Genomic DNA, 24508 nt, shown 5'->3' on the forward strand with positions numbered 1-24508 from the left:
CAGTGGATCTCCAACTTCCTAACTGGCAGACCACAGGCAGTAAGGATGGGCGGACATGTCTCAGCCTCCACCACTCTCAGCACTGGAGCCCCCCAGGGGTGTGTTCTGAGCCCTCTGCTGTACTCCTTGTACACATATGACTGTGTGGCCACTACCAGCTCCACCACCATCATCAAGTTTGCTGACGACACCGTCGTAGTGGGTCTGATCTCTGACAACAACGAGACGCCCTACCTGAAGGAGATTAGGAATCTGGAGAACTGGTGCCAGAGGAACAACCTCCTTCTAAACGTCAGTAAGACAAAGGAGTTGATAGTGGACTTCAGCACTAAGCAGGAGAGGAACTACCAGACCCCCGTCATCAACGAGTGCCCAGTGGAGAGAGTGGACAGCTTCAAATACCTCGGAGTTCACATCACGCAGGACCTGTCATGGTCCTGTCACATCAACACCGTGGTGAAAAAGGCCTGTCAGCGTCTCTACCACCTCAGACGCTTGAGAGACTTCCGACTGTCCCCCAAGGTGCTCAGGAACTTTTACTCGTGCACCATAGAGAGCATCCTGACGGGAAACATCTTAACCTGGTTCGGGAACAGCACCATGCAGGACAGACGAGCTCTACAGAGGGTTGTGCGATCAGCTGAGCGCACCATCCGCTCAGAGCTCCCTGACCTGCACTCAATCTACAGCAGGCGGTGCTGGACCAAGGCCAGGAAGATCGTGAAGGACCTCAGCCATCCCAACAACAGACTCTTCTCTCTGCTGAGGTCAGGAAAGCGATTCCGCTCCCTGAAGACCAACACAGACAGACTGAGGAGGAGCTTCTTCCCGCAGGCGATACAGTCTCTCAATCACACCACCAAACAGTACTGACCCACACATATAGTTCTTACACACACACTGGACATTCTGGACATTGTTTTCACTTCATCACTTAAACCACTTTAAGCATATTTGCACTGCACAAGACACTAAATAATGTGGATTGCACAACACTGGACATTATATTCCTCATTTCCAGTTAATTCTTGTACAGCTGCTGTTATTGTGTGTATATATATATTTATATTTATATTTCTTCATACATTCTTATATATTTCTATACTGTGTATTTTGTTGTACAGTTATTTTATTTTCAACTTTAATTTATATATTTTATCTTATTCTTTCCCAGTTAAATTTATCCTTCATTCTAATTTGTGTTGTACAGTTATCTCATTCTTAACTTAATTTTTATATTTTATTTTATTCCTTCCTGGTTAAATTTACCCTTTTTAATTTTCATATTTATTTCCTATCTTATTCATAGCCTTTTCTTTTTTTCTTTAGGTCAAGAGCAGTTGTCTAAGCATTTCACTGCATATCGTACTGTGTATGACTGTGTATGTGACAAATAAAAAAATTTGAATTTGAAATTTGAATTGAAATTTGAATTTGAATTTGAAACGAAAAAAAAACAAAACAGCGGCCGACAGCGCTGTAAACAACGGTAGACTTGTGCGTAACAAGCAAGCGAATAATGCACAAAACAGTACAGAGAGAGAGAGAGAGAGAGCTGTGCATCGTGGTCGAAGCAAAACAGTAAAGGTCAGAGTGAATACATGACGATGTTTATGTGAAGCTTAGTTTGGATCTTCTTTTACTGCTGGTTCGGTCAATATTGTTTGGAGAGAGATCAAACTAATAGTTTTAGAATCAGCGCATAAAGGGCGTGAACACAAAGCGTGGACCCGCCGACAGATCAGAATCAGCGAGCTGTCGGCTTTCAGCCCCGACCGTGTTCACGCCGTGAGAAAGGCGACATCTCACTGATTCTGATCCGCGGTTGCACTGTGTGTCTAAGTCTTTGTGCAGAATCCGTGTTCCTGCTCTCATTTACTGTCTTAGCTGTTTGGTGGTTGTTGAAATTTTGTGAGATTTCACCTGAGATTCTGGCATTTCGGGCAAAATAAATTTATATTAAAAAATCGATTCAGGATTTTAATGAATCGATTTTACGTTATCCAAGCCAGAATCGATTTTAGTCGATAAATCGATTATAAAAACCCACCCCTATTTGTGTGCTTTGATTAAAGAATGTTAGCTACCGCTCACCGCCCGTCTGCAGGCTTTATTTAAGTGGAAAACTTCAACAACAACGGTTAAAGAAAAAAGTTATTCTCATTACAAAGTCACACTCGAGTCACTCTGACATCAGTTTGAGATGACCTGAGATCCATACAAGTATTTCCTCAGATAGAAATGATTTAATCAGATCAGTCATGACTCATTTGCTTTCCCTGCTTTGATAACCAAGACATAGTGCTCACAAAGCTCAAATCTCTAAAATCAATTCAAAATGTTTCATAAAGATTTTCAAAATTCTAATGCAATATCTCTTCACATAAATCCAGCTTAACATTTGCAATTGACATAATTAGTTAGTTATGAGATGCACCTGATTCATTAGTGCTATATGATTTGAACTGTACCAATATCTTCCTAATCTGTTCTATAAAAGAAAGGATAATAGAGAACTTGATCAAATATGTAATATGTTATAACTGTAACTTACTGACAGCCATGATAAAATCTTTGTGGAGCTTGAAAGTCATTAGAGGCTCAGACAGGCACCTGATGGAAAAGAAAAAAGAAACAGTTGCAATTTATTTCTTGAGTGACACAGGTCCTGTGAATGCGGCTGGCATCCTTGGTGAGTCAGTCGCAGCACTTAATGTATGACTATAATCAGAGAGGTTTCAAAGAGGCATTATGGAGGCAAGGATGACTCCTGACATTTAAGTGCACGTAGATGGTGGGGCGAGCTGACCTGAGGTAATTCTTCAGGCCACTGGTGATAGTCTTGTTGTCCCACATGTCTGGGTCCAGGTCCATATCCACAGGTGCTTTGGATGCTATTGGAAATATGTTTTATTGTTATATGACCACTAGGTAAGTTTAAGCTGCAAATTGTCTTAAGAAACCAATACAACATGACATGACCTGTCAAGCTGCTCAACCGAGGACCGAAAATACTTTCTTCTTGCGTCAAGAGACTCAAAGGAGAATTGAAAATAAATAGTGACGTGTGGTTTCTCATAGCACTGGGGGTCAAGATTTAGAGACATTTAACAAACTCATTCAGACATTTCCTGTAAAAATGTGTTATATATATATCCATTCAATAAAATAATGACAACATAATATAAGGCATAATTGCTGTTACACTGTCCTACCACAAGGAGGACCTCTTTCCTCACTCTGCTGGAAAAGATCACGTTATGACCCAAGAAAATAGAAAACTATTCATACATTACCATGGAGATTCAGACACTTGTGAATTACAGAATAAGGGGTTTGACTTGGTACATTAGTTCACTGATAATACTTTTGATTTTAGTTACTTACAAAAGACTGTGGTCATCAGCTTCTGCACTTTGGAATTGACGCCTCCAATTCTGTACAGTCCCATTGTGTTTATGCCTGTGTGGCCATGAGAAAAGCAAAAGGATGAATGGGAACAAGGACCTAAGACTGTGTTTATTTAGGACTCGTGCCAGTGCAACGTGTTGTCAAGTCCACTAACGAGCACATTGTTAATCATTACAACCAGGTTGCATTCAAATCATTTGACACATGAAAGCTGAGAGATTGAAGCGCCTCACCTCTCATCTCGACCAGGTCAATGCATTTTCTTACGAAGTTGAAGCCTGCCTCATTAAGATATGCTGTAACACAAAACAAGAGCAGAAATGAAAGGACAATTACTGCCTGGGATAACCGCCCGTCATCTGGGATAATAAGCTCTCCCTTATGCTGCTGCTCAAATTAATAGCACAGCCCTGTACTGTGAGGCTGTGCTATGCCTGCTGAGTGGGCATATGTAACATTATAGTATTAATGAAAAGGCATAGTCATAGGTAACGAGTATTTCTTTCATATGTGTATGTTGTAGATCTCACCATCTTACGTTTTAAGAATTTGAAAGGCATACATTTTAACCCTGAAGGAGTTTGGAAAGATATAAAAACAATACTCACTCTCTTCTTTTTTGCTTAATATGGCCGGCAGGTTGTAAATCTAGAGAGAGTTTACAAAAATCATTATAATGTAAAGGTTACCTTGAAAACGGAAAAAATCGCTGAAAGAAAAGGATAATGTCAAAACCTTATTCCCACTGAATCTAATTTGAGTAGACTGTCCTATTATTAGCACAAGTAAATGGTGAGGTCATGGTTTCCTAAAAACAACAACAACAAAAAACCTTACAGAAAGCCACCAGAAGAGGGTGCCAGTGACAAATAATTCATTTTTGGCATTGTCTTCTTGCCAAACAAAGGACTTAAAAAAAACCCTGACCAACTGCAGCCAGCACCGAATGAATATTTCAAAGAAGAACAGGCAGAGTTCCTTACCGGCTCCCTGCCATCCATGGCCTCGAGCCACAGTCTTCTGTTGGACTCTGACAGTGCCTGCAGTGTCATAACGCCATTCCTGGAAAGATTTAAGAGAAAAGCTGGTCTCAGTCTGATCTCTTTTCCTCGGGGCCCCTGGACAGACCATGTTTATATTGGCTGAGACCACTATAAAAGGACTAGTGTAACTAAAATAGCTCATGTGCAAATGTTTGACTTCAATCTATGCCCTCAGTTCACTTTGTGCGTCACATTACCCTTCCAATTAAAAGCTACAAGTTCTTAATATTAGAGTGATTCACTTTTGCACCCAACATGCATACAGCTTTATCTGCTTTCACCTTACTGTGTGCAGCATAGTGAGAATCTGGGGCATTATGCCTTGATTTGTGGCACTGCTTCAGTTGGCTGTAACACAATTATAGAACACTATCTGATGAAGGCGGCAAACCAAAAACGTCACCCCACCCAGTAGTGGCAGTTAGTACTAGCATGGAGCTGTGTCAGCTTGCATGTGTTAAAGGTCATTTCAACCAAAATACAAAAAAAGTGCTACACCTTTAACAACACCCCTACTGATATTTTGACATGCAGACAGTTTAGCATTTATTTCACCAGCTTTTAAGTTGTCCAATATTAAACACTCCAAAGCCGTACAGGTGAACGCAGAAGGAAATATTTATATTTGTGTTGCTCTCAAATCCTTTAACAACATATCTTTCCCAAAACAGCATCTCTGCTACCCTCATCCAACCTCATATCATTTTTTTAATGGATGTATTTTCCCTTAAGTCCTTATGAAAGACACGTTGCTGGTAAATTTTTAATGAAACTCTTCTTTCATTGCTACGAGCAGCTCAAATGAAATTCTTTTTATTGGGCTGGCAGAGGATGTTTCAGAGATGGCTATCTCAGAATCTGGGCAAATAAAAGTATCCGCATAGCTGGATACCTCTTTACTAATTCGGGTGAATCAACCCGTTAAAAATGAGGTTCCGAGATGGCTGGCCTGATTAAACTTGGGCAACAGCATGTTTATTATAATGGGGATTAATGGATGAGCTTGAAGCTGACTGGAGCTTAGCCCACATTGTCCTTGTGGTTGGAACACGCACCTTGGGGCAGCGCAGTTAATGATAAATGAGTTGTCCTGCAAATAAATTGCAGTTATTGTCCATGCTCAGCAACACTCACCGAGCGTGAGCAATGCTGAGCCTGCTGCAGCAGTGCAACATTAACACACAGTGATGTGCTAACTCTATTCTGGGTTACAAATCACTATAAAGAACTGATATCAAGCATTCATAACGGATGGCTTGGTCAATTGAGCCAGTGTTAATCAGCTGACAGCTACTTAAAGGTTTCTGATCATTGCCCAATCTGTAATCCTATTTCCCCGTGAAACATTGAAAACAAATCAACTATGAATGTTCCCACATGGCCAAAGGTTTTGAAAAGAAAGGGTAAAAAATAGGAATTCATTCTAAGTTCAATATTGTGTGTTACTTGAGTAATTGCAGACAAGAAGAAGAAATAATTCAAGAATGTGTCTTGACCAAGTGACCAAGTCAGATTTTGTGAAGTGCTAAGAAAGCAGCAGGATTTCATTAGGTTTGGATTTAATATTGAGTGAACAACATGATTAGGACACATGCAGCACATGCAACTGCACTGAGAGGGCAGCACTGGTCAGTTCACATACCGGACTTTACAGAAAAACTGAAGCGGCCTGAAAAGAGTTCCACGACAGATGTCATTTCTACATTGACATGAACACAGAGAAAAGATGGGATGGGTTCAAAAATAGAAAAAAAAAATACTGATAATGTAGACATACAGCAAACGGAGTGGGGGGAGAGGACTCGAGAAACATGCAGGACACAAACAGAGCTGATGACGTCTAACACTGTTAAACCGAGTCTTTGAAGATGTTAATCAAACCTGAACAGCTCTCGCATGTTCAAACGTTGTGTACTCCAGGGGGAATCTGGGTTAATTTCCAGTATTGGTGAGTTCAACATAACACAAAATGTCATGTGCAGTTCGTCGTTCTTATATTAAGTTAGTTTTAACAAGAAAAAAGTGTGTGCAACTGCTATCTTACTAATTCAGCAGGCGATGTGCAATTACTTTTTTTTTTCTTTTTGGCTCTAGGTGGTGATTAAGGCAATACATAATACATCCTGCATGTGTTTTCAGCCTATGAAAGCTATTAGACATTTTCAGGGATACATATCACAGACCTCTCTGCCACTTCAATATCAAAGCAGAAACGCTTGTCGATGGAGTCCGTTTTTCGCCGAATGCAGGACTTGAGCTTGAACACCTCTGGCTGATTTACGACAAGACCATTCTAAAAATAAACACACTCATCATTAATTAGTTAAAAATACAATTAAAAATGATTATGGAATGAAAATGAATATATTTACAATTGCAAATGCACGGCTCTGCAAGTCTGCAGATATGTATGCTGTGTGTTTGTTGTGAGAGGCACAGAAGTTACTTTGAAACCAGAAGATTTATGTAGCCGGAGTGTCCAGTGCTTTTGTGAAAATATGATTGGAAATACAGAAAAAAGAGAAAAACTAACGAGAAAAAACTTAATCATCGACAACAACAAAAACAGAGCATTTACCATTGCGGTTTGGATTGGCAAAATTCTTTTTTTGTTGTTTTGCTAGTTTTTTCTTTTTGGTGGTTCAGACTTTCTAAACTCAAGCTCGATGCAATCTTCATATGCCTAAAAATTGATTTGGGCTGTCAGCCCAAACAAAGCCCGAGCTACTTGGTTCCACGCATTCATATCATCCACTTATCAAGAAGCGGAGCTTTTATTTCAATTATCTTGATTTTAAACACGTGAAAATGTAGTTTTAAAATTACATTATATCATTGACCTTGTTTTTCATTTCCCAATAGAGGCCCTCAGTGTCAGCTGAAAGTACCAATTCAATTACCTCCTGAACGGATTTTGTTCTTTCTTTCTGAGAATTAGCCATATCTCACATACAGCACATCCTCCCCTGTGCACGCCAGTAAGACTGACTGTAGCCAACTGCAACAAACCAGATATGTGGATAAAAATACGCTTGCACCTGCACTGGCTTTGGGCTTTATATTCTCCCTCTCCATCTGTGTGTGGGTTTCTGTGTTTTATTCAATTTTACTCAAAAATAAAAATAAACTGAGATCATTAGTAAATCAGAATGTAGCCATATCTGTAGCATGTGCAGAAAAATGCATGGAAACTCACAGTTATGGGGATATTTTTTTAAAATAATTTCTCCCTTGAAGTTTACTGGAGTTCTTTAAAAGTATGTTTTCATAATTTTGTAATCTGTGTGGCACTGAAGTGCACATATTCTTTGTTATCGTCACTGGAACCTGTATTTCTACAAATACTTTTTTGTGAAAAATAAAAGGTTAAACTGCGATAGCTAAACACTTCAAAACCATGCTGACATTTTCAGTCGGTTTGTATCTGACGCAGCAGCGCTAAGCAGTATTCCCTGTGGAAGTTACTCCATATCATCATCCAATTACTACATACAAAAAAAGGATTGATTGGAAGCTTTTTTTCATCTAATACATAAAATGTGAAATACTTATCAGTTATCATTTGATCTACATGAAGTGTCATTAAGTCATAGCGATAAATTCCGACAAAGGAAGTAAACATTCATTAGATCACTTAGAAAGCACGATACTATAACTGTTTAGTTTAACGGACTATTTTCATTCCTTGAATTCCCCTGCGGTGTCGTTTGTTCATTTTGTTATTTAAAAATAAAACATGTTTGTTTGCCTTGACGTAACGAGTCTTTTGTCTTCTATGCCTAATTTGCAGTTTTGTCAATCTGGCATTTTCCGTTTTCTCCTCCCGGGACTAACCATGCCTTTAAGCCTCTTTTTTTTTCACACAGATTACACTCTGCTCCTTCTTTTCTTAGCTTTTTATCGTGCAAATGTTAAACTAAACAAAATAAAGTGAATGTAAAGTACCTGTTTCCCAGCTGACTTGTTTTCAGTGTTGCTCATGGTGAATGTTTTGCTGCTTTTCTCATAAGTGCAGTAGTGACGTGTCCAAGTGCATCCCAGAGGACCTAGGACAGAACAAATGCAGAAGAAAACACTAGTTGAGGCAAAATAATTTTTCACTGAATCACAGGCTTCTGGAAAGACTTCTGAAAATCAATTTGCAATTTTAGTGTGATAAATCAAAAGTTGTTTATTGCTGCTGATAATAATCTACCATTTGTGGTAACTCCCCCATTTGAGAGCACATCAAAGTGAATCCGTAAACAGGATGAATTATGAGTTCTGTGTGAGTGGATCTCTTCGGCAGAGGCCTGGGAGAACTCGAGACATGTTTATGGTGATGGATGTAAAGCCATTCACTTGAAAATGAAGGGGAGTGAGATGGCCTGGATGGCTGGGAGCACAGCTAGGAAGACTCACGTTTCTCCTGGACATACAAGAAGCCTTCCATCGTCCACTGGCCGGGTGGTTTATAGTCCTGATCTGCCGACCTTATCCTCTTCATCAGCTTCTCCACTTCCTGCTTGGTGCTCACAAAGTTGTTTCGTGTCTGTGTGGGAAATTTAGGGTTATGTTATCATTGTGTTATCTCTGATCTCTCAAAATAAAAACACATCTGTTTTTTCTCAAAGAACAGATAAATAAAAACTATCATTAGACTTTTTAAATAATACTTTTTAGGTCATTTAAAATTAGAACACGATCTTGAAGATGTCAGCCTCTTATTTGGAGTCATAAAGGTCAATATCAGGCCATTTAGTATCTCAGAGAGTGGCGAAGCAGCCTCCATTCATCCAGTAACCATTAGAAATCTCTGCATCCGAGAGAGGGTTACCGAGTGGAAACTGTAAGGGCAACAGAACTGACATATTGGGTCAGAGAGATATTTGAACCATCAGGACCTAAGTAGAGAGGACATAGTGATGGAACGAGGCGGCACTGCAGCAACTAGACTTTTACTCCCAATTCTTTTTTTGACACACCATAAAATGGCCTACAGTTACTGCCTGCAATGCAACACTGAAAATATTGATCCTCGGCGCAGCAAAGAATTTCATTTAATCACACAGCTATCCATTTGTGAAAACTCCGCTTGTTATATCAGGGTATGATAAGCTGCAGAATCTGATTACGTGGCTGGTTGCCTTTGTGTACAACCCCTGAGGTGTTGAGACTTACGTTTTGTAGGTTGAACTGGAGCTGCTGTTTATACGGCTCAAATTCGTGAGCCAGCTCATATCCTTCATGGTAGAATGTAAACAAACCCTGAAGAAAGGCCAGGAGCTGGAATGGAACAATATTTATTGGTGAATTATCGAGTTAATAAACATTACAAGAACTTGATTGCCTATTTACATGGGCGAGTGTTTTTTTAAAAGGCATCTTGTAAAACAGAACATCCATTCTACACAAAGAAAACATTTATAATAGCATATAATCGAATATCCTACCTATAATATATAAGTAATCCGGACGTTTTTCTATTGTTATTATTATTTGATAACGATGCACTTATTATGATAATGTCATCTCAATGATATGTACATTGTTTTCTATTCTACCAATCATTTTGTCAGAATTTTTTGTTACATTGTTGATGTTCACTTTTAAATCTCATGTTGAAGGAATTTGAGTCTCATTATTTTTAAATCGATAATTTATTGAACATCTTTGTACTGACAAGCAGAAAACTGAAAAAAAAGTATATTAGTGGGAAAAAAAATCCAATTTTAAAAAAGTTTTCTGCTTTTATGGCAGACAGATATTGATCTTGTTTTTTGTAGAACACACAAACATCCATGGCCATTGTGGATACATATAAATATATAAATAAATAAATACATACATAAATAAAGCATAAAGATCTACTGTTACAGAGAAACAAACTGATGCCATCTCTTGTGCGAACAAGTGTGGTCCACAAACATGGAGTTGCTTTCAGTAAAACCTTCAGACACAACCACTGATTTGATTTCTGGGTTGAGGCTTGGTATATCAAATGTTCAAGGATGAACCATCTTTTCTTTGCCCAGATTCATCACACACAAGGTTGAGCCTTGTCATATTTTGAGCACTACCTGGGGCCCGGAGATTTACATTTTTGGGCCAGGGTTGTGGGTAAGTTGCCAGTGGATGTAAACAAATGGGAGTAGGACGTCTGAAACAGCTACTTTGCACCCATCTCACATTCCCAGACATTTAATAGGAAGCAAATTTAATGTTTCCTGGTAGCATCTGCACTAAAGATGTTAAAATTGACTCTACATATCTATAAAGCAGGGGCTTTCATAAAGCCTTTGATTTGCACTAGCACTATGTCTTCTTTTGTTTGACAGCCGATACTTCATCTAACTTTACCTAACAAGCTTCCCCAAATGGATCAACTATATTACAAAGAATTTGTGATGAAGATGACAAATGTGTGGGATATACACGTGTGGTTATGTTCCTGTGAGTGTTGTATAAATGCACCTGCCTTCACTCCAGGATGATAGACATTAAAAAAAAAAAAAGAAATGTAGTAGTAGTTACAGAGATCTGGTGGTATTTTGACTACAAATAAAATATATCAAAGCATGAAAATGCACTCCTTCATCTTTAAAATGCAGAACTAATTTAGCAGAGAAATATATAAAACTGGCACATCACTTACTGGCTCGACAAACTCAAATTTCTTCTTTTCTTGCACTTCTTGTATTTTGAAGACATACTCAAGGGACGCATCATAAAAGAGTTGTCTCTCCTTGTCAATCTGCATGTCAGCCTGAGAACGAGCAAACAAACCAGGGTTAGTGCCACAATGACGACAAGCGTCAACCTAGGAGTTAATGTTTGTATCACCACGTGGAAATAGTCTGTTGTTAGAGAGAGGGGTAAGGAGCACAGCAAAGCACACAAACAGCTTATTTTTCAAAGACACTCGGCTGACCATAAAACGGCATTATTCAAAGACACGTTTGCAGGATGAGAAAATTAGTTTTTCTTTTTACCTCTTGCAGATATGCTTCCTTCTTTTTAGATGACAAGCTGAGGTGTCTCTCAAGTGTAGAGTAGTATTTCTCTGTTTCTTTATCGAACTTTTTCTTCCCCTCCTAAAAAGGTTCACAAGACACATGAAAGGCTTAAACATTACCAGAAATGTGTCACTTATTCCCCGATCTGGGGGTGTGGGAATAGATTGCCACTAGGTGGAGGTCTAACTACAGTTTCTCATGCCATTTGCCACATGTAATTAAAAATTTCTGACAATAGATTATTGCATGTCTTGAAAGTGGCTTATAACAAGCGCACAGAGGAGCAGACAATGTCGGCATATCGATAGGTCATGTGAGAATGATGCACTGTTATTCTGTTATTCACAGGCAGGTACATAACTTCACAGTGAAACCCACAGCACTGTAAATCACACATAGCATAATGCTTCTGGCACTGTCACATAGCTGGCCAGTTGATGTTAGCATCTCTTTTCTTGTTCTGCTTTGCTATCCACAGACACAACAGTTACAAGTCCCAGAATTCAGTCAGCATGTTTCAGAAGACTCTGAAGAAGGTGCAGGAAATGGGCTTTTCATGTGAGATGCCGATCCATAAAGGACACGAACAAAGAAATTAAACATTTTGCCCCCCAGAAGATCCATTTCATAGTACTTAATCAAAATGCCCAAGCAGTGAAAACCTGTCTCAGTGAGGACATTCAAATGCCTCATCTGCAAGTCTGACCTCTAAACCAAGCTTTGCCTACTTAAAGCTCATCTCGCAATGCAAACATTCATAAAGAGGAGCGGACAGGCAGAATAAGCGGGGGCTGGGGAAAGTGTGAGGAAACGGCCACTGTAACCAGATCCTTCTTGTTTATTTTCATTCCCATGGCCCTGAAATTTAGCAAGTCTAATCTGCTAGCTACTGATATGACCTAGAACAGCGATCAGCCACAGCAAACCTCAGAAATAAACTGTGGAGGAATTCACAGTAAGACATGGTAACATTCCGACATACAAGAATAAAATCAAATCAATAGATAATTTAATGTAGTAGCATCTCATTTTCATCTTTCTTATCACGTCTACTCAGAAATAATCTTCTGCAATGAGGGAGGGGAAACAAAATCTCTTGTATATAAGCACTCTTTCCTGAAACAAAGAAAAAAAATACACAGGTGGATGAGAAAATAAATATATGATTAAAAATGATGTCATTTGACAGGAAATAAATTTCCCTTAAGGTTTTTTTTTTTATTAGAGAACAAAAGGTAGCTGACTGTCTTCTCTGCCACTGTGATGTGACATTATTCTGTGAGCACGCATACAGCAGAAGCCCTGGGGAAAACACAAACATGCACACAAACGCACGGACGCACATGCACACACACACTGGAGATCACATTAAATTAAGAGCTTTAGGTTTAGCTGAGCCCCACAGTCACAGCAGGAATCTCCCAGCGCTGCTGACCAATGTGAACACACCAGAAAAGTCCTCACAAAAAACCCCCCAAAAACAAACCTCTCTCTGTCTGTCTGGCCTAACTCTTTCACACTTACAAAGTGCAGGCAGTGACTCAGAGCTACAGTGAATATGTGAGGCAGAGCCAGCCTGATTAAGTCACCAAAGTGCACTGCTTTGTTTTGATCCGAGCAGGACGTGTATAAACTGGTGCTACCATAATGATACCCTAGCAGAGCACCAGGTGTTTCTTGGTTTGTCCATGTGTTGATTATACCCCCCAGCCCCTGTGCAATCAGAGTGGAATATGAGTATTTAAATTGCATAAAGTCTTCAAGAGAAGGTAGTTGCAGTGCAAGGAAAAGGCTTTGAAGCCCAACATGTGGGACATAAGACATTGGGGTGGATATATATATATATATATATATATATATATATATATATATATATATATATATATATATATATATATATATATATATATGTATGTATACCCTCAAGCACATGCAAGGTGGGAGCTTCTAACACAAACTAATGCCAGCGTTGGAGAGTAATCATCTAGCTGGGAATGAATAAAGTCAAAGCACTTCCCGACACTCTGTGGTGCACAAAACACACATGAACCTATCACTTGGGAGATTTCCTCATCTGATTGCTTTGTTCGCTCTCATGAATAAATCAGATGCAGGAAGAGAATATTCTGATGCAGATTGCTCTGTAGTGGAATTTCTAACTAGAAAAGTCTAATGTTGCTGTTAAGAGCGCTTTGATGGCAGCAGTAGCATGGGTAACTTTGCTAATTGCTAATGTAACATTGCAGGGAGGAAAGCGATGAGGAAAAACTGCAGGCGGCTTTTTTTCTGGTCATCAGGACTTCTCAGTTTGCTATAGAAAGGATGCTGAGAACAGATATGAAGACTGCAGGAGGAATATTTGGACACTAGCTGCACATCACTAGTTTTGACACTGGCCCTAACGAGCCTCAGGGCCATCATTTCTACGCCTCTCATCGCCATGGTAACAGATGCAAGCGGCAAGGGAGGTCGAACGTTTCTGTGCACGTGTATGCAGAGGAAAGAACCCTAGCCATCACACACTGTTACTCTACACTTCCTCATTTCTGTCCATCCTGAAAGAACACAAACATCAATGTCTAGTGAGGAATCGCATGCAGGATATCTCTTCGCTTGTTCATTTTAAACGGATTTTCTGAGCAGTGACATGAAAGGGAAAACTTTAAAACAAATCTCTATGAGCTCGTTAGAGACGGCTAATTGGACCAGGGGTCCAGAATGGTGATTAAATAGCAATAGCTGGGTTATTTTGATGTGTGATTTCACCACACAGGAGCTGGAAGTGGTCCACATAAATAAATAAATAAATAAATAAATAATTGTCTCCATCTTTACCTGATATCCCACCTGCTGAGAAGACAAGAAGTTGGTTAATTAGCATGAAATAATTACAACATCTGCTTCTGCAGTTTAAAAAAAAAAAACAGAGAAAAGATCTTTTGTGTGTGAGGCAAAACGCAAAGCTTTAGTCTAAACAATATTCATCAGTCCCTTTGTTTTCTGGCTTTAAAGTGATAAAAATAAGAGTCCGCAATATAGTATGCATGCCTTTCAGTTTCACAGTGGGATTTTCTTGGTATATCACAGACTAACTTTTAAAGGCTGAATAAAGATGCAGCAAGAAAAAAGCTGGTATCTTTATATCTCCAAAAAGCTTTTTCTTATTATACTCTTTTGACAAGCTTTCCTTGAATATGCAGTAGGTCTGTATTGTAAGGATCCCTTAGGCATCTCTCCCATCAAGGTCAAGCGAAGCTTTCCTCTTACCATCTTACCACCTAATCTAGAGATAAGAAATAGGGAAAAACAACTTGAATCATTTGGACATTAGGAACTTCCTAATAAGATGACAGATTTGATGATTATTTGTTTTGGATTATATCATAGGTCAGCTTGGCTCATGACTAAGTCTGTGACTAAGAAGTTCTCTCAGGCTACACAAATTACTTTTAAGGTAACAAGCAAGTTATTCAGTATCTTTAGCAGGGTTTTGCATCTAAGTAATGAATATTTTTTTAAAAATCACAGTTAAAATTGATATGTTATAAATTTGATTCCAGTCAGGTATGTGTTGATTCCAGAAATTTAGCAGTTGGTACCAGTACCATTAGAAATTCACAGCCCAATACCCCTATTCAATACAACGGTTGAAAGAAATGTTGGGAATCATGTATTATTGCAGGGTACTGTTGGAAGCTTTTTTATTTGCCCTTAAATGCTACCAAATGTGTAAGGAAATTGCATTTGTGGGTTGAGCAGCAGAGTTGAGTAAGTGGGTTACGGGAAGAAAAACGTCTCTTCTCTGCTGATGCCAAACTGTTTTTTTCTGCCATAGATTCTTGTTTGATCGAAATCTGAAGAAACTAGACAAATTAGCATTTTAAGAAGTTATTAATGTAACAAACACTTTCAGCTGTGTTTACTGTCACACTATATACAATGATATAATGAAGAATAAACAAGCACTGCAGGCCTGGCCTTGCTCGTTTATATAATGTTACCTCCTACAAATATTTCAGACTAAAGAACATAGTTGATTTCACAAAGCCAACTGTCTCAGATGGTTTGATCTATTTCAGGATAACAAGGCAAAATATTACCAAACTCTTACTGCCTTTCTTATCAATGAGCTGGGACAAAGCTATCACATCAGCTGCACTCGGTACCATCTTTCATGTTAAGTTTTTCTTTATGCTTGTAGGCATCCTTCTTCTTTTTCGGGATGATTTCACTGTTTGCGCATAATCTGATTTAATATACTTATTTTGCGAAAGGCAATATCTTATATATTTACATATATCTGCTGCCTTAAAACAGGTAAAGACCGACCTCTCAAGGTCTACTGCCTTGTGAAATTCTGATCATCAGGGGAAAAAGTAATTACTTTCAGAAAGATTGTTTTAATAGTGTTTCTGCTTTATTGGGTAGGGCACAGTGGGAAGTGATGGAACAGATACGAGAATAACAAAAAGAAATGTATTCAATCTGCATCGTATTATTCATGCGTTTTGTTGTTTTTGCACCACAAAGTTTGAGTCTCTGCGTCATCTGCGGTGCTGTCATCTCAAGTTCTTAGGAGAAATGTTTTCAAAGCTCGTTTTGTTCTTCTTACCTTATCGCCTTGTGCATTTTTTGATAAATTACTACGACACTAATAACTGACAGGCTGCTAACCTTTTTATGCAATAGTATCTAGGACAGCACTTCCTTCATTGATTATACAATGGATTTTTATGTTAATACAGCTAGGATGTGTCGTTCTCGTATAGTGAACAAACACAACCACAGTCTATAAGCACAATGTAGTTAAAAGGTCAAAGCATAATTAATTAATCTGTCACCAACTAATATATTGGCTATAACTTTAACAATCAGTTGCAGTCACTATCATTTGAAGTTTTAATTGCTTTTGATGTACCCGGCCTATCATAATATACATTTTCAAAAAATATTAAAAAGTATACTCATCAGTAAGTTCGGGGTGTTTGTTTATGCAGTTTCCCAGAACACAGCAACTTCTACTTGGTTGGAATCTGGAGTTTAACTTTGTGTCAAACCCAAAGTCCTTTTTAAAATCTTCTATTGACAATGGGAAACTCAGATGTGCTGAAGTTCTCTGCCAGTAAACAGGACTTTCTGCCATTAAAATTCTTTTGCAGTCCAGTCCTAGTATGACAAGTGCGAGGCTGTGATGACCCCTAGTTTTTACTCTCAACATTCCTTTCCTCGGCATGTGTTTTAGATACCTAGGTGGGCAGGCTATAAAACCGGTGCTGGTAGTCGGCTCGCCTGGCTGCCCTATATTTACCCTCTCACTTTCTTTTTAGCTCCTTCATATTGCTTTTGTGCAACTCGGACAAACTATATCCACTCTCAAATACACCCAATACAAAAGATTCTACTGCCTTTCACATTCAATCATTTTTATATTTTTGTCATCTGTTAAAATTACGTTATTTTGTTTAATACGTTTTATTAAATTTGCTAGTTAAACCGCTACAAAATGCTGCTTCCTTACCAGGCAAGCTGTAACAAAAGTGCAGGCTTATCTGGTATTCAGATCTGGGAACTCTTGCAGAGCCAGGGGACTATGTGGAAACCTGAGTCTGCATATCTTATATATATATTTTTATTTGAAAAAAAAAAAAGTATATCAGACATAAATTAATATTCAACGTGAATATCAACAAAGGAGTCTGGAGGGGATCTTCAACATCCTGAGAATTTTGGAAAATGATAAAATATATTTTATCATACTTTGATTCAAGGGAACCTGGTGGCTCAGAAAAATTAAGGATAGAAGGAAAACCAACTCACGGCACCAATTTATTTCATATTAGTTTGCTACTCTTTTCTATAGTCTCTTCTCTACCATGGTCAGTGTAAACTTAAGCAGTAAACAATGGCTTACAAGAATACTTAAAAACAATTCTTGTGAGCTGTGGAGGGAAATGATATGATGATGATATTTGAAGCCTGTCAACTCTGCTTTGGTAATTTGGATTAACTGGCCCTTGAAATAAATCAGATAGAAAGATAACACTATATGTTTGAGAAGAAACATCTCTTCTGTGAAGTTTAACAAGACAATAATAACACCCTAACTAGTTCATTATCAGACTGCCTGCTCCCATGTTTTCATAAGTACTAATATTCTGAAAGGTCCCACTCTTTGTGGTTAACATCTGTGCAATAATATAACCACATAACCACAACTGCTGTTACTGACTTTGAATTTAAGGGGGAAACTGAAAGAAACATTTTTAACTTTAATAAATGGATCAGACTTTTAACATAAAAATATTCAGACATGTCTGATCAGACAGCTGCTGCGTAACAAATTATTTCACAGTAAAAGTGTGAATCTGTTTGTGTGTTTGACAGCTCCTGACTCCCGACCAGCTTGTCTGTGCTTCAACTAATTGATTGTTGTGAATAATTAATGAAGTCGTGACACATAAACGTGTACAACTCTATGTTGCCCAGGGTTTTTTTGTTTTTTTTTTCTCAAAATGAAGTGTTTCAAAAGTTCTGCTGGTGGGGGAGGTATGCTCACTTCACATTTTCATGGCTGCGATGAGAGCTAAAAGAGCAAGGTAGTAAAGGCAGTTTGTCTTCTTTGGCTCTTGTAAGGCCAGACAGTGTCTAGTCTGTAATATAAAAACATGTTAAATCCACCTCCGTGCTGTACTGCATGGAACATTCCACTGTCAATTCTGGGATCCAGTGCCAGGTGAGCAAGCCAGATTAAATCAGGCAGACAGGACCAAAACTATGAGCTGACAGGAGAATTCACCATCTTTTCCCACTGCCATAACCCATGCTTTTACAGAAAGCTAATTGTTGGCTTGTTGCTAGCAATGGCTAACGGAAGGAGCTAGCTATTTCTCGCTTTTAAATAGTTCAAAAATCCCTAATATAATTACGGATAAGTTGAACTTTTTTTAAACTCTCTAAATGAAATGTCATTTATTATTTTTTAGTGTAAAAAACACTTCATAATTGGCTACTCTATGGCGTTACACCAAGTCATCCTACACTGCATTACACTAGAAGAGCTCTGAAGACTGATCTGATGAGTTTATGCTCTCAGTAGAACTTCTTTGAAAATCTTGGCCACACTATGTTTAGACTTGTCTATGGTATGCTGATTAGCTAACTACTTTAGCCAATGTAGTTAGCTGCTTGCTCATTAGCCAATGAGCAAGCAGCTTTACAGTCAGTCCATTCCTCTTTGGCTATGTTCACACTGCAGGTCTTAATGCTCAATTCCGATTTTTTGATCAAATCCGATTTTTTTGTCTGCTTGTTCACACTACAAATAAAATGCGACAGCAAACGCGCTCTAGTGTGAACGCTCAAAGCGGCCCGCATGCGCAAAAGACGATGTCACACACAACGCGCTCTGTATAGACCCAGAGCAAACAATATTGTTTGACTGATGGCCTTAATATAAAGACTTCGGACTTTAAGTTTCCCAATTTTTGCTTTAAGTTATTTTGTTATTTACATAATAATGTAGATAACCTAATAATTATCCTTATTGCTGTTTTAGAGGAGCGGTGCTTCAAAGGATAGTTGCAGATTTCTGTCAGAATCTGCAGATTATACAGTACAAATAAAATGTTTACGTTGTCTTCCCAACAGTTTCACTGACATCTACACTGGATGGCCAGGAAGCGTTCGCGATGTCTTCTCCGGAGCTGATAATTGGCGTCTGTCTTGTGTCAGTGACGTAAAAGACGGATTTAATGCGACATGACCGTTCAAACAGCAGTCGCTTTCTAAAACATTGGATATGTATCGGATTCAGTACCACATACGAAAGTGACCCAGATCGGATTTGAAAATATCGGATTTGTGCCGTTCACACTGTCATACCATGATCGGATATGGGTCGCATAGGGTCAAAAAAATTGGATTTGATGCGCTTTCGCCTGCAGTGTGAACGTAGCCTTAGTTACATCCTGTTCTTTGAAACCGAGATGCAAACGGTGAAAACGCTTATCTTCAGGCTCAAAAACAGGACTTTAGAAATCAGCAGTTGACATCACCGTAGCTATAATCATCTTTTATACTGTCTGTGGGCCAGACCTGTTTTCCAGTATTTTAATACAATTTAAAGTATATTGGATACAAGTAAAAGTTCTCAGTCAAGTGCACGAAAAGAGGCACTTACCTACATCTAGTGACTGATTGAAAAATTCCAAGGTTAATGAAGGTATAAAAATATACTGTTCCTATCTGCGTGATTGCAAATGTTTTGGCCACAGCTGGCAGGTGTATCCCCAGGCCACTTTAATTAATCCCTTGACTCAGCAGCATATTTTAGGATTATGCAGCATAGATGGAAATGTCATATCTAATCTAGTTAAGAATCATCTGATGTCTAACCACGCTTTGTACAGTAGGACCTTGCAAATCATTGGTGGCCACCTGTATCCCAATTGGGTCTATTTGCACTAATTCCTCACACTCAGCAAGTGTGGGACCCCCACAGTGCCCCTAATGTTGAAGACGATCTTTGAAGGAAATATAATAGTGTCAAAATTTCAGACAGGAAGAATGCCACCCACAGTCAGATACCCCCTGGTATTTCCTTGACAAAGTGTCCCTGGGGCCTATTTAAATTTCGAGGTCTGACAACCACTAAATACACACACATTGCCCCCCTAAATGTGCACAAAGCTTTCTAGTACTAATTTAAAATCAGCTCTATGTGGCACTTCAGGCCCACTTTTGAAAAAAAAAAATCATAAAATATTAATGAATATTCATTAGACACAAATGAATATTACAGATGTTTTAGAAGTTGAACACTAAACATGGTGAACAAAGCAAACTGTTCATCATATTTACCCCCTATTAAGTAAACTGTGGTCACTGTAGCGGTATAAATAAACAGAAACTAGGATCATTCTCAATTCTTATTTCAGTTCTGAAAGTATTGTTTGTGTTACCTGGGAAAGCAGCAGAAACATATACCTGAGAGTAAAAAGAAGAAGTGTAACAACAATTTCAGTTCTACATCACAGTCTGGCAGCCAGTGCATATGGTACTCCAGTGAAAATATGTGATTGTTTGAGTTCTGGAAGCATGTCTATTTACAGTAGACTGCACTGAAGTTTGGGGGGGTTCATTCCAAACATTTGGATCAGCCTTGTGCTAAGCAGACCGTGCCTAATATGTCCTATAGTGCTGCAGTCAATCTGCTAGTGAGTTGCTGCTATGGAAGTGTTGTGCTTGTGCCTAAGAAGCTGATATAGTGGTACGTAACCTCTTTGGGATTACTCGCAGCACACCCATATAAGGCAAGAGCTCCCAATTTGTCCACCTTATGTTCTCAGACATGAAATGCAGTAACTGGAAGGGTCAGACAGCCTGCAGATCTCTCCAGATTCTCGGAACAGTGGAAAGTTGCTCAGCCACTCATGATGTCAGCCTTTTATCTCACTCTAGTTGGGCTAATGTTTAGCGGGGGATAGGCCGTAGGAGGAGAGAGCCATTAGGAGAAAGTGGTCGGAGGAAATAAGCAGCAGTGGGAGTGACAGGGGCTGTGGCTTTTAAGGAACCATTTTATAACCATAATCAGTCAATGCAATTGCACTGAACACTGTGATGGGGAAGTGAGAGAAAGAAATGGAAGCAAAATGTGCTTTTTCATTATGGTAGATACGTGTGATGCCTAAGACATGAAGTGACATTGGTTATTTGGCCTGGACAGGAGAAGGAGATGATTTATGTTCACACCTCAGCGCTGTGAAGAGAGATTGTTCCATTATTTTGGACGTACAGTAAGGTGACTGCTTTTACAGACCAGTGGCTGTCAAGTCATGTGAAATAAATCAAAATGTGCGAGTCTACCTTTGAGGCTAGGTTGACCATCGCAGGGGTCAGGGTTGTGTAAAGATGTGCAAATGATTCATAGTTCAGTATAAAGTTAGGAATGAACTTGCAAACTGTGTGAGAGAGCAGTGCAAAGGCTTGCATTCTACAAGCTTGTTCATGTGTGATCTCACCAAGGGAATAACCACAAACAAGCTGCTGTACTTTCATTTTATGCCTTTGCGTTGGCCAGGAATGAAAGCATGGCTTGTGGCAACAAACCCACACTGTTCTTTGCAGTCAGCTTCAGCCTCAACAACATGTCCACTGTGGAACCAGGATGCCTTCAAGCAACACCCCTACTGATATCAAAAGCCTGTATGCAATAGGTCAGTGAGGACTGCATTATACGTATCAGGTTTAAAGTAATCTGATTATAAAATGGGTGACGGTGAAATATATTAGATGCTGAAAGTTTGCAGCTAGAATTTTATCGTGCAGTGCCTTTTTCACAGCACAAAAAAGTTTATTTTTATATAAAAATGAAGTGAAATATGGCATTGTATTATTAATGTGGTTTTCAAAACGCGGAATTTGTCAAATGTAGTTTGTGTTAACTAACATGGTTGGATACAGAAATAATAAATGTCCAATATGTCTTGTTTTAATGAATATAAACTAACCACTATAGAAAACTAAAAAGAGTTAATACCGTTTAAGATCACAATTGCAGAGCAACATATTTGTTTATACCCCCTACTAGCCTAATTAATTAGGGGCAGGGCACTTCTCTTGGTAGTGTCACGTTTTACTTTTAATTAATGATTTACATACTGTAGTGAAAATGAAGGGGGTTAAGAGAGGAGGTGAGTGTGGCAGAATACATGAAATATCCTACGCTGTTCAGCTACTAATTGCACATGCAGGTGGTCTCTTACCTTCGCAGCGCCGATTTGCTCCTTACGAAATTTTTCCAAAGGAGTAATCAACACATCATCTGCATTCTGAATCTGAAATGAAAATCATAAGAAAGCAGCGATGCAGACAGACGTCAGTTTGACTGAAAGATAGAACCCGAGTCTTCAGACTATTTCAAAGAGAATTATTAGAAAGAAAAATATCACAAAAATGTAATCTGGCAGCCATTCACTTTTTTAACAATAAGCTTGGTCTACAAATGTGCCACACAGGAAATTATGGAATCATTCAGCTTAAGTCGAACACAGTTGAAACTACATGTGGAAGATGGAGCAATCACATTTAATAATATTTCTTAAGCAAGCGACAATGAACAATGTGTGACTGCACGGAACCAAAATGAGTGCAGCAGATCTATGAGATAAAGCACTCAACAATAGTCTTGCAAGGCAGACAAAAATGGAGCCTTTTTATATGAGCTTTGATGCACCAGTATTGTCAAATCTTGGTGAGTTATAACACAGTGCAGCAGCACAGCTCTACAAGTTCAATCTGCAATGCATTTAAATTTTTGAAGTATGTCTCTACATACTGGTGACCTCTCCTGTGACCGGAAAAAAGGTCTCTGGAGGAGTCGCTCCGCTTTTATTCCAGACAGAAACTGAAAAGCTGAGATACACTGTGTCAATTACAGTCTATGTTGAACTGCAGGTGAGCAGTTCAAAAAGGTGCCATTAAGGTGCTTCTGAATTTTCTGTGTATGAGCTTTCACCCACCGAGACCAGATGACATCAGACTGGTGGAGCACAGGAAGCACTGCCATAAATGAAATGTCTCTAAGGTTGATTTAAGGTGTTATTCTGTCCAGTGATAAACTAAGGGCTGGGCTCTATGATACATCTATGATAACAGCACTAATTTAGTGGTGTCAGCTCAGAATGACTATCAGCTTCCCAGCTACAGTCCTCTGAACACAGACTTTCTCGAGATGGAGTCTTTGTTTTGAACCATTAATCATAGCATATTTTCACTGTCTAAAAATAACCCTGTCAGCTCCATCACCCAACCAGAATGAGTGACTTGAAAAGGAAGATGCAATCTCTTTAGCCTGCAGTGTTTTCATCTTCCCTTTATGATGTGGATGTTAAAATCTTGTAGAGTAAATATGTAACTTTTACTTGTTGTAATAATGCACTATAATTACACTATAGTCACAAATTTTGCAGCTGTTCAAAAGGGCTTCAAATGAAACCCATGTTAAGCTTTAGAGCTGATTTTTTGCCATTGTAGTAAATGTCAAGAAACGAGAGAAGAAAACTGTGTTTTAATTTGAAAATAATTGAATGAAATTATCGTGTTATTGTGTTACAAGTAATTAGTAGAAATCTCTATTTGTATATGTTTATGGATGTAGCTTTCTAACCTAGCTTGCCAGCATTAGCCGATAACTTAGCACTCTTGTTAAAATACAGCCCCCTTTGGCTTAAATAACAAAGATGGTGATAGTAACAACACTAAAAAACAGAACAGACTTCAAAACAGAAAATCAGAAACCAATAACATATAAAACAAACAAGGAGTAGCTCAAGACTTTTGCACAGTACAGTAACTTCAAAACCACAACATCTCGAAACTTCTACTGTTTAATACTATAATCAATTACTCAAAATGTTGTGATTACTCAAAGATAAATGAATAACAGCTTGTCCCTCTCTCATATATTAAGCATGAAGGGAACAGATGAGGATGAGTAGGTAAGCCAAATTATTTTGTCAAGACAACTGAAAATAGGAGGAAAGACAAACCATGAACTGGTAAGGGAGTTGGGGGATGTACTGTAATAAGTATGATTGTGTTGGCTCAAGCTAGCATCTGCCCGGATTTAAGGTCTCTGCTGCAAAGGTTTTCATGCCAGATACCACAGGGCACCTTGAGAATCTATTGTCCAGTAATTTTGAGCTTGTGTGTTTTTTTAACTACTCTTTTTGACTCAAATAACATTTGGTGGAATTTGAAATAATTTCAGGTTATATTAAAACAAAATTGAACATTTTAACCTATTATTTAGTCTTTAACTTTCATCTAAAATCAGGTGCTTGATGGAAATTTGAAGTAGGAAGTGCTTCACATATAAAATATCATCTCGCAACCTGCAAAATGATTCATCACCAGATGGGGTTTAAAAGCATAATGGAGCTCTGTAAGATAAATCAAGTCACTTTGGTTACAAGTAATACTCCACCAGAAGCACAGAGGACATTTGATGGTCATCAGATCTGTTATATAAAAATATAATCTCTTAGCTGTTAGAATCCT

At 38.6% G+C, this 24508-nt stretch overlaps 1 protein-coding gene across 2 annotated transcripts in view; it reads right to left on the reverse strand.

The window, feature by feature from the left end:
* arhgap42b (Rho GTPase activating protein 42b) overlaps positions 1 to 24508 on the reverse strand; it is a 78703-nt gene that overhangs the window by 11323 nt on the left and 42872 nt on the right. Inside the window, exons 4-17 of one of the 2 annotated variants that reach the window (XM_085131039.1) lie at positions 22213 to 22284; positions 11426 to 11527; positions 11089 to 11199; positions 9615 to 9719; positions 8856 to 8985; positions 8400 to 8500; positions 6638 to 6747; positions 6097 to 6153; positions 4395 to 4473; positions 4020 to 4059; positions 3645 to 3707; positions 3388 to 3462; positions 2810 to 2894; positions 2555 to 2613 (exon numbers count right to left, since the gene is read on the reverse strand). In XM_085131039.1, the coding sequence (XP_084987165.1) occupies positions 2555 to 2613; positions 2810 to 2894; positions 3388 to 3462; positions 3645 to 3707; positions 4020 to 4059; positions 4395 to 4473; positions 6097 to 6153; positions 6638 to 6747; positions 8400 to 8500; positions 8856 to 8985; positions 9615 to 9719; positions 11089 to 11199; positions 11426 to 11527; positions 22213 to 22284 (1189 nt within the window). The remainder of the gene's footprint in view (positions 1 to 2554; positions 2614 to 2809; positions 2895 to 3387; positions 3463 to 3644; positions 3708 to 4019; positions 4060 to 4394; positions 4474 to 6096; positions 6154 to 6637; positions 6748 to 8399; positions 8501 to 8855; positions 8986 to 9614; positions 9720 to 11088; positions 11200 to 11425; positions 11528 to 22212; positions 22285 to 24508) is intronic. The other variant, XM_085131040.1, reaches the window with a different exon arrangement.

The sequence above is a fragment of the Neolamprologus multifasciatus genome, chromosome 14 (genome assembly GCF_963576455.1).
Source record: "Neolamprologus multifasciatus chromosome 14, fNeoMul1.2, whole genome shotgun sequence".
NCBI classification, from domain to species: domain Eukaryota; kingdom Metazoa; phylum Chordata; class Actinopteri; order Cichliformes; family Cichlidae; genus Neolamprologus; species Neolamprologus multifasciatus.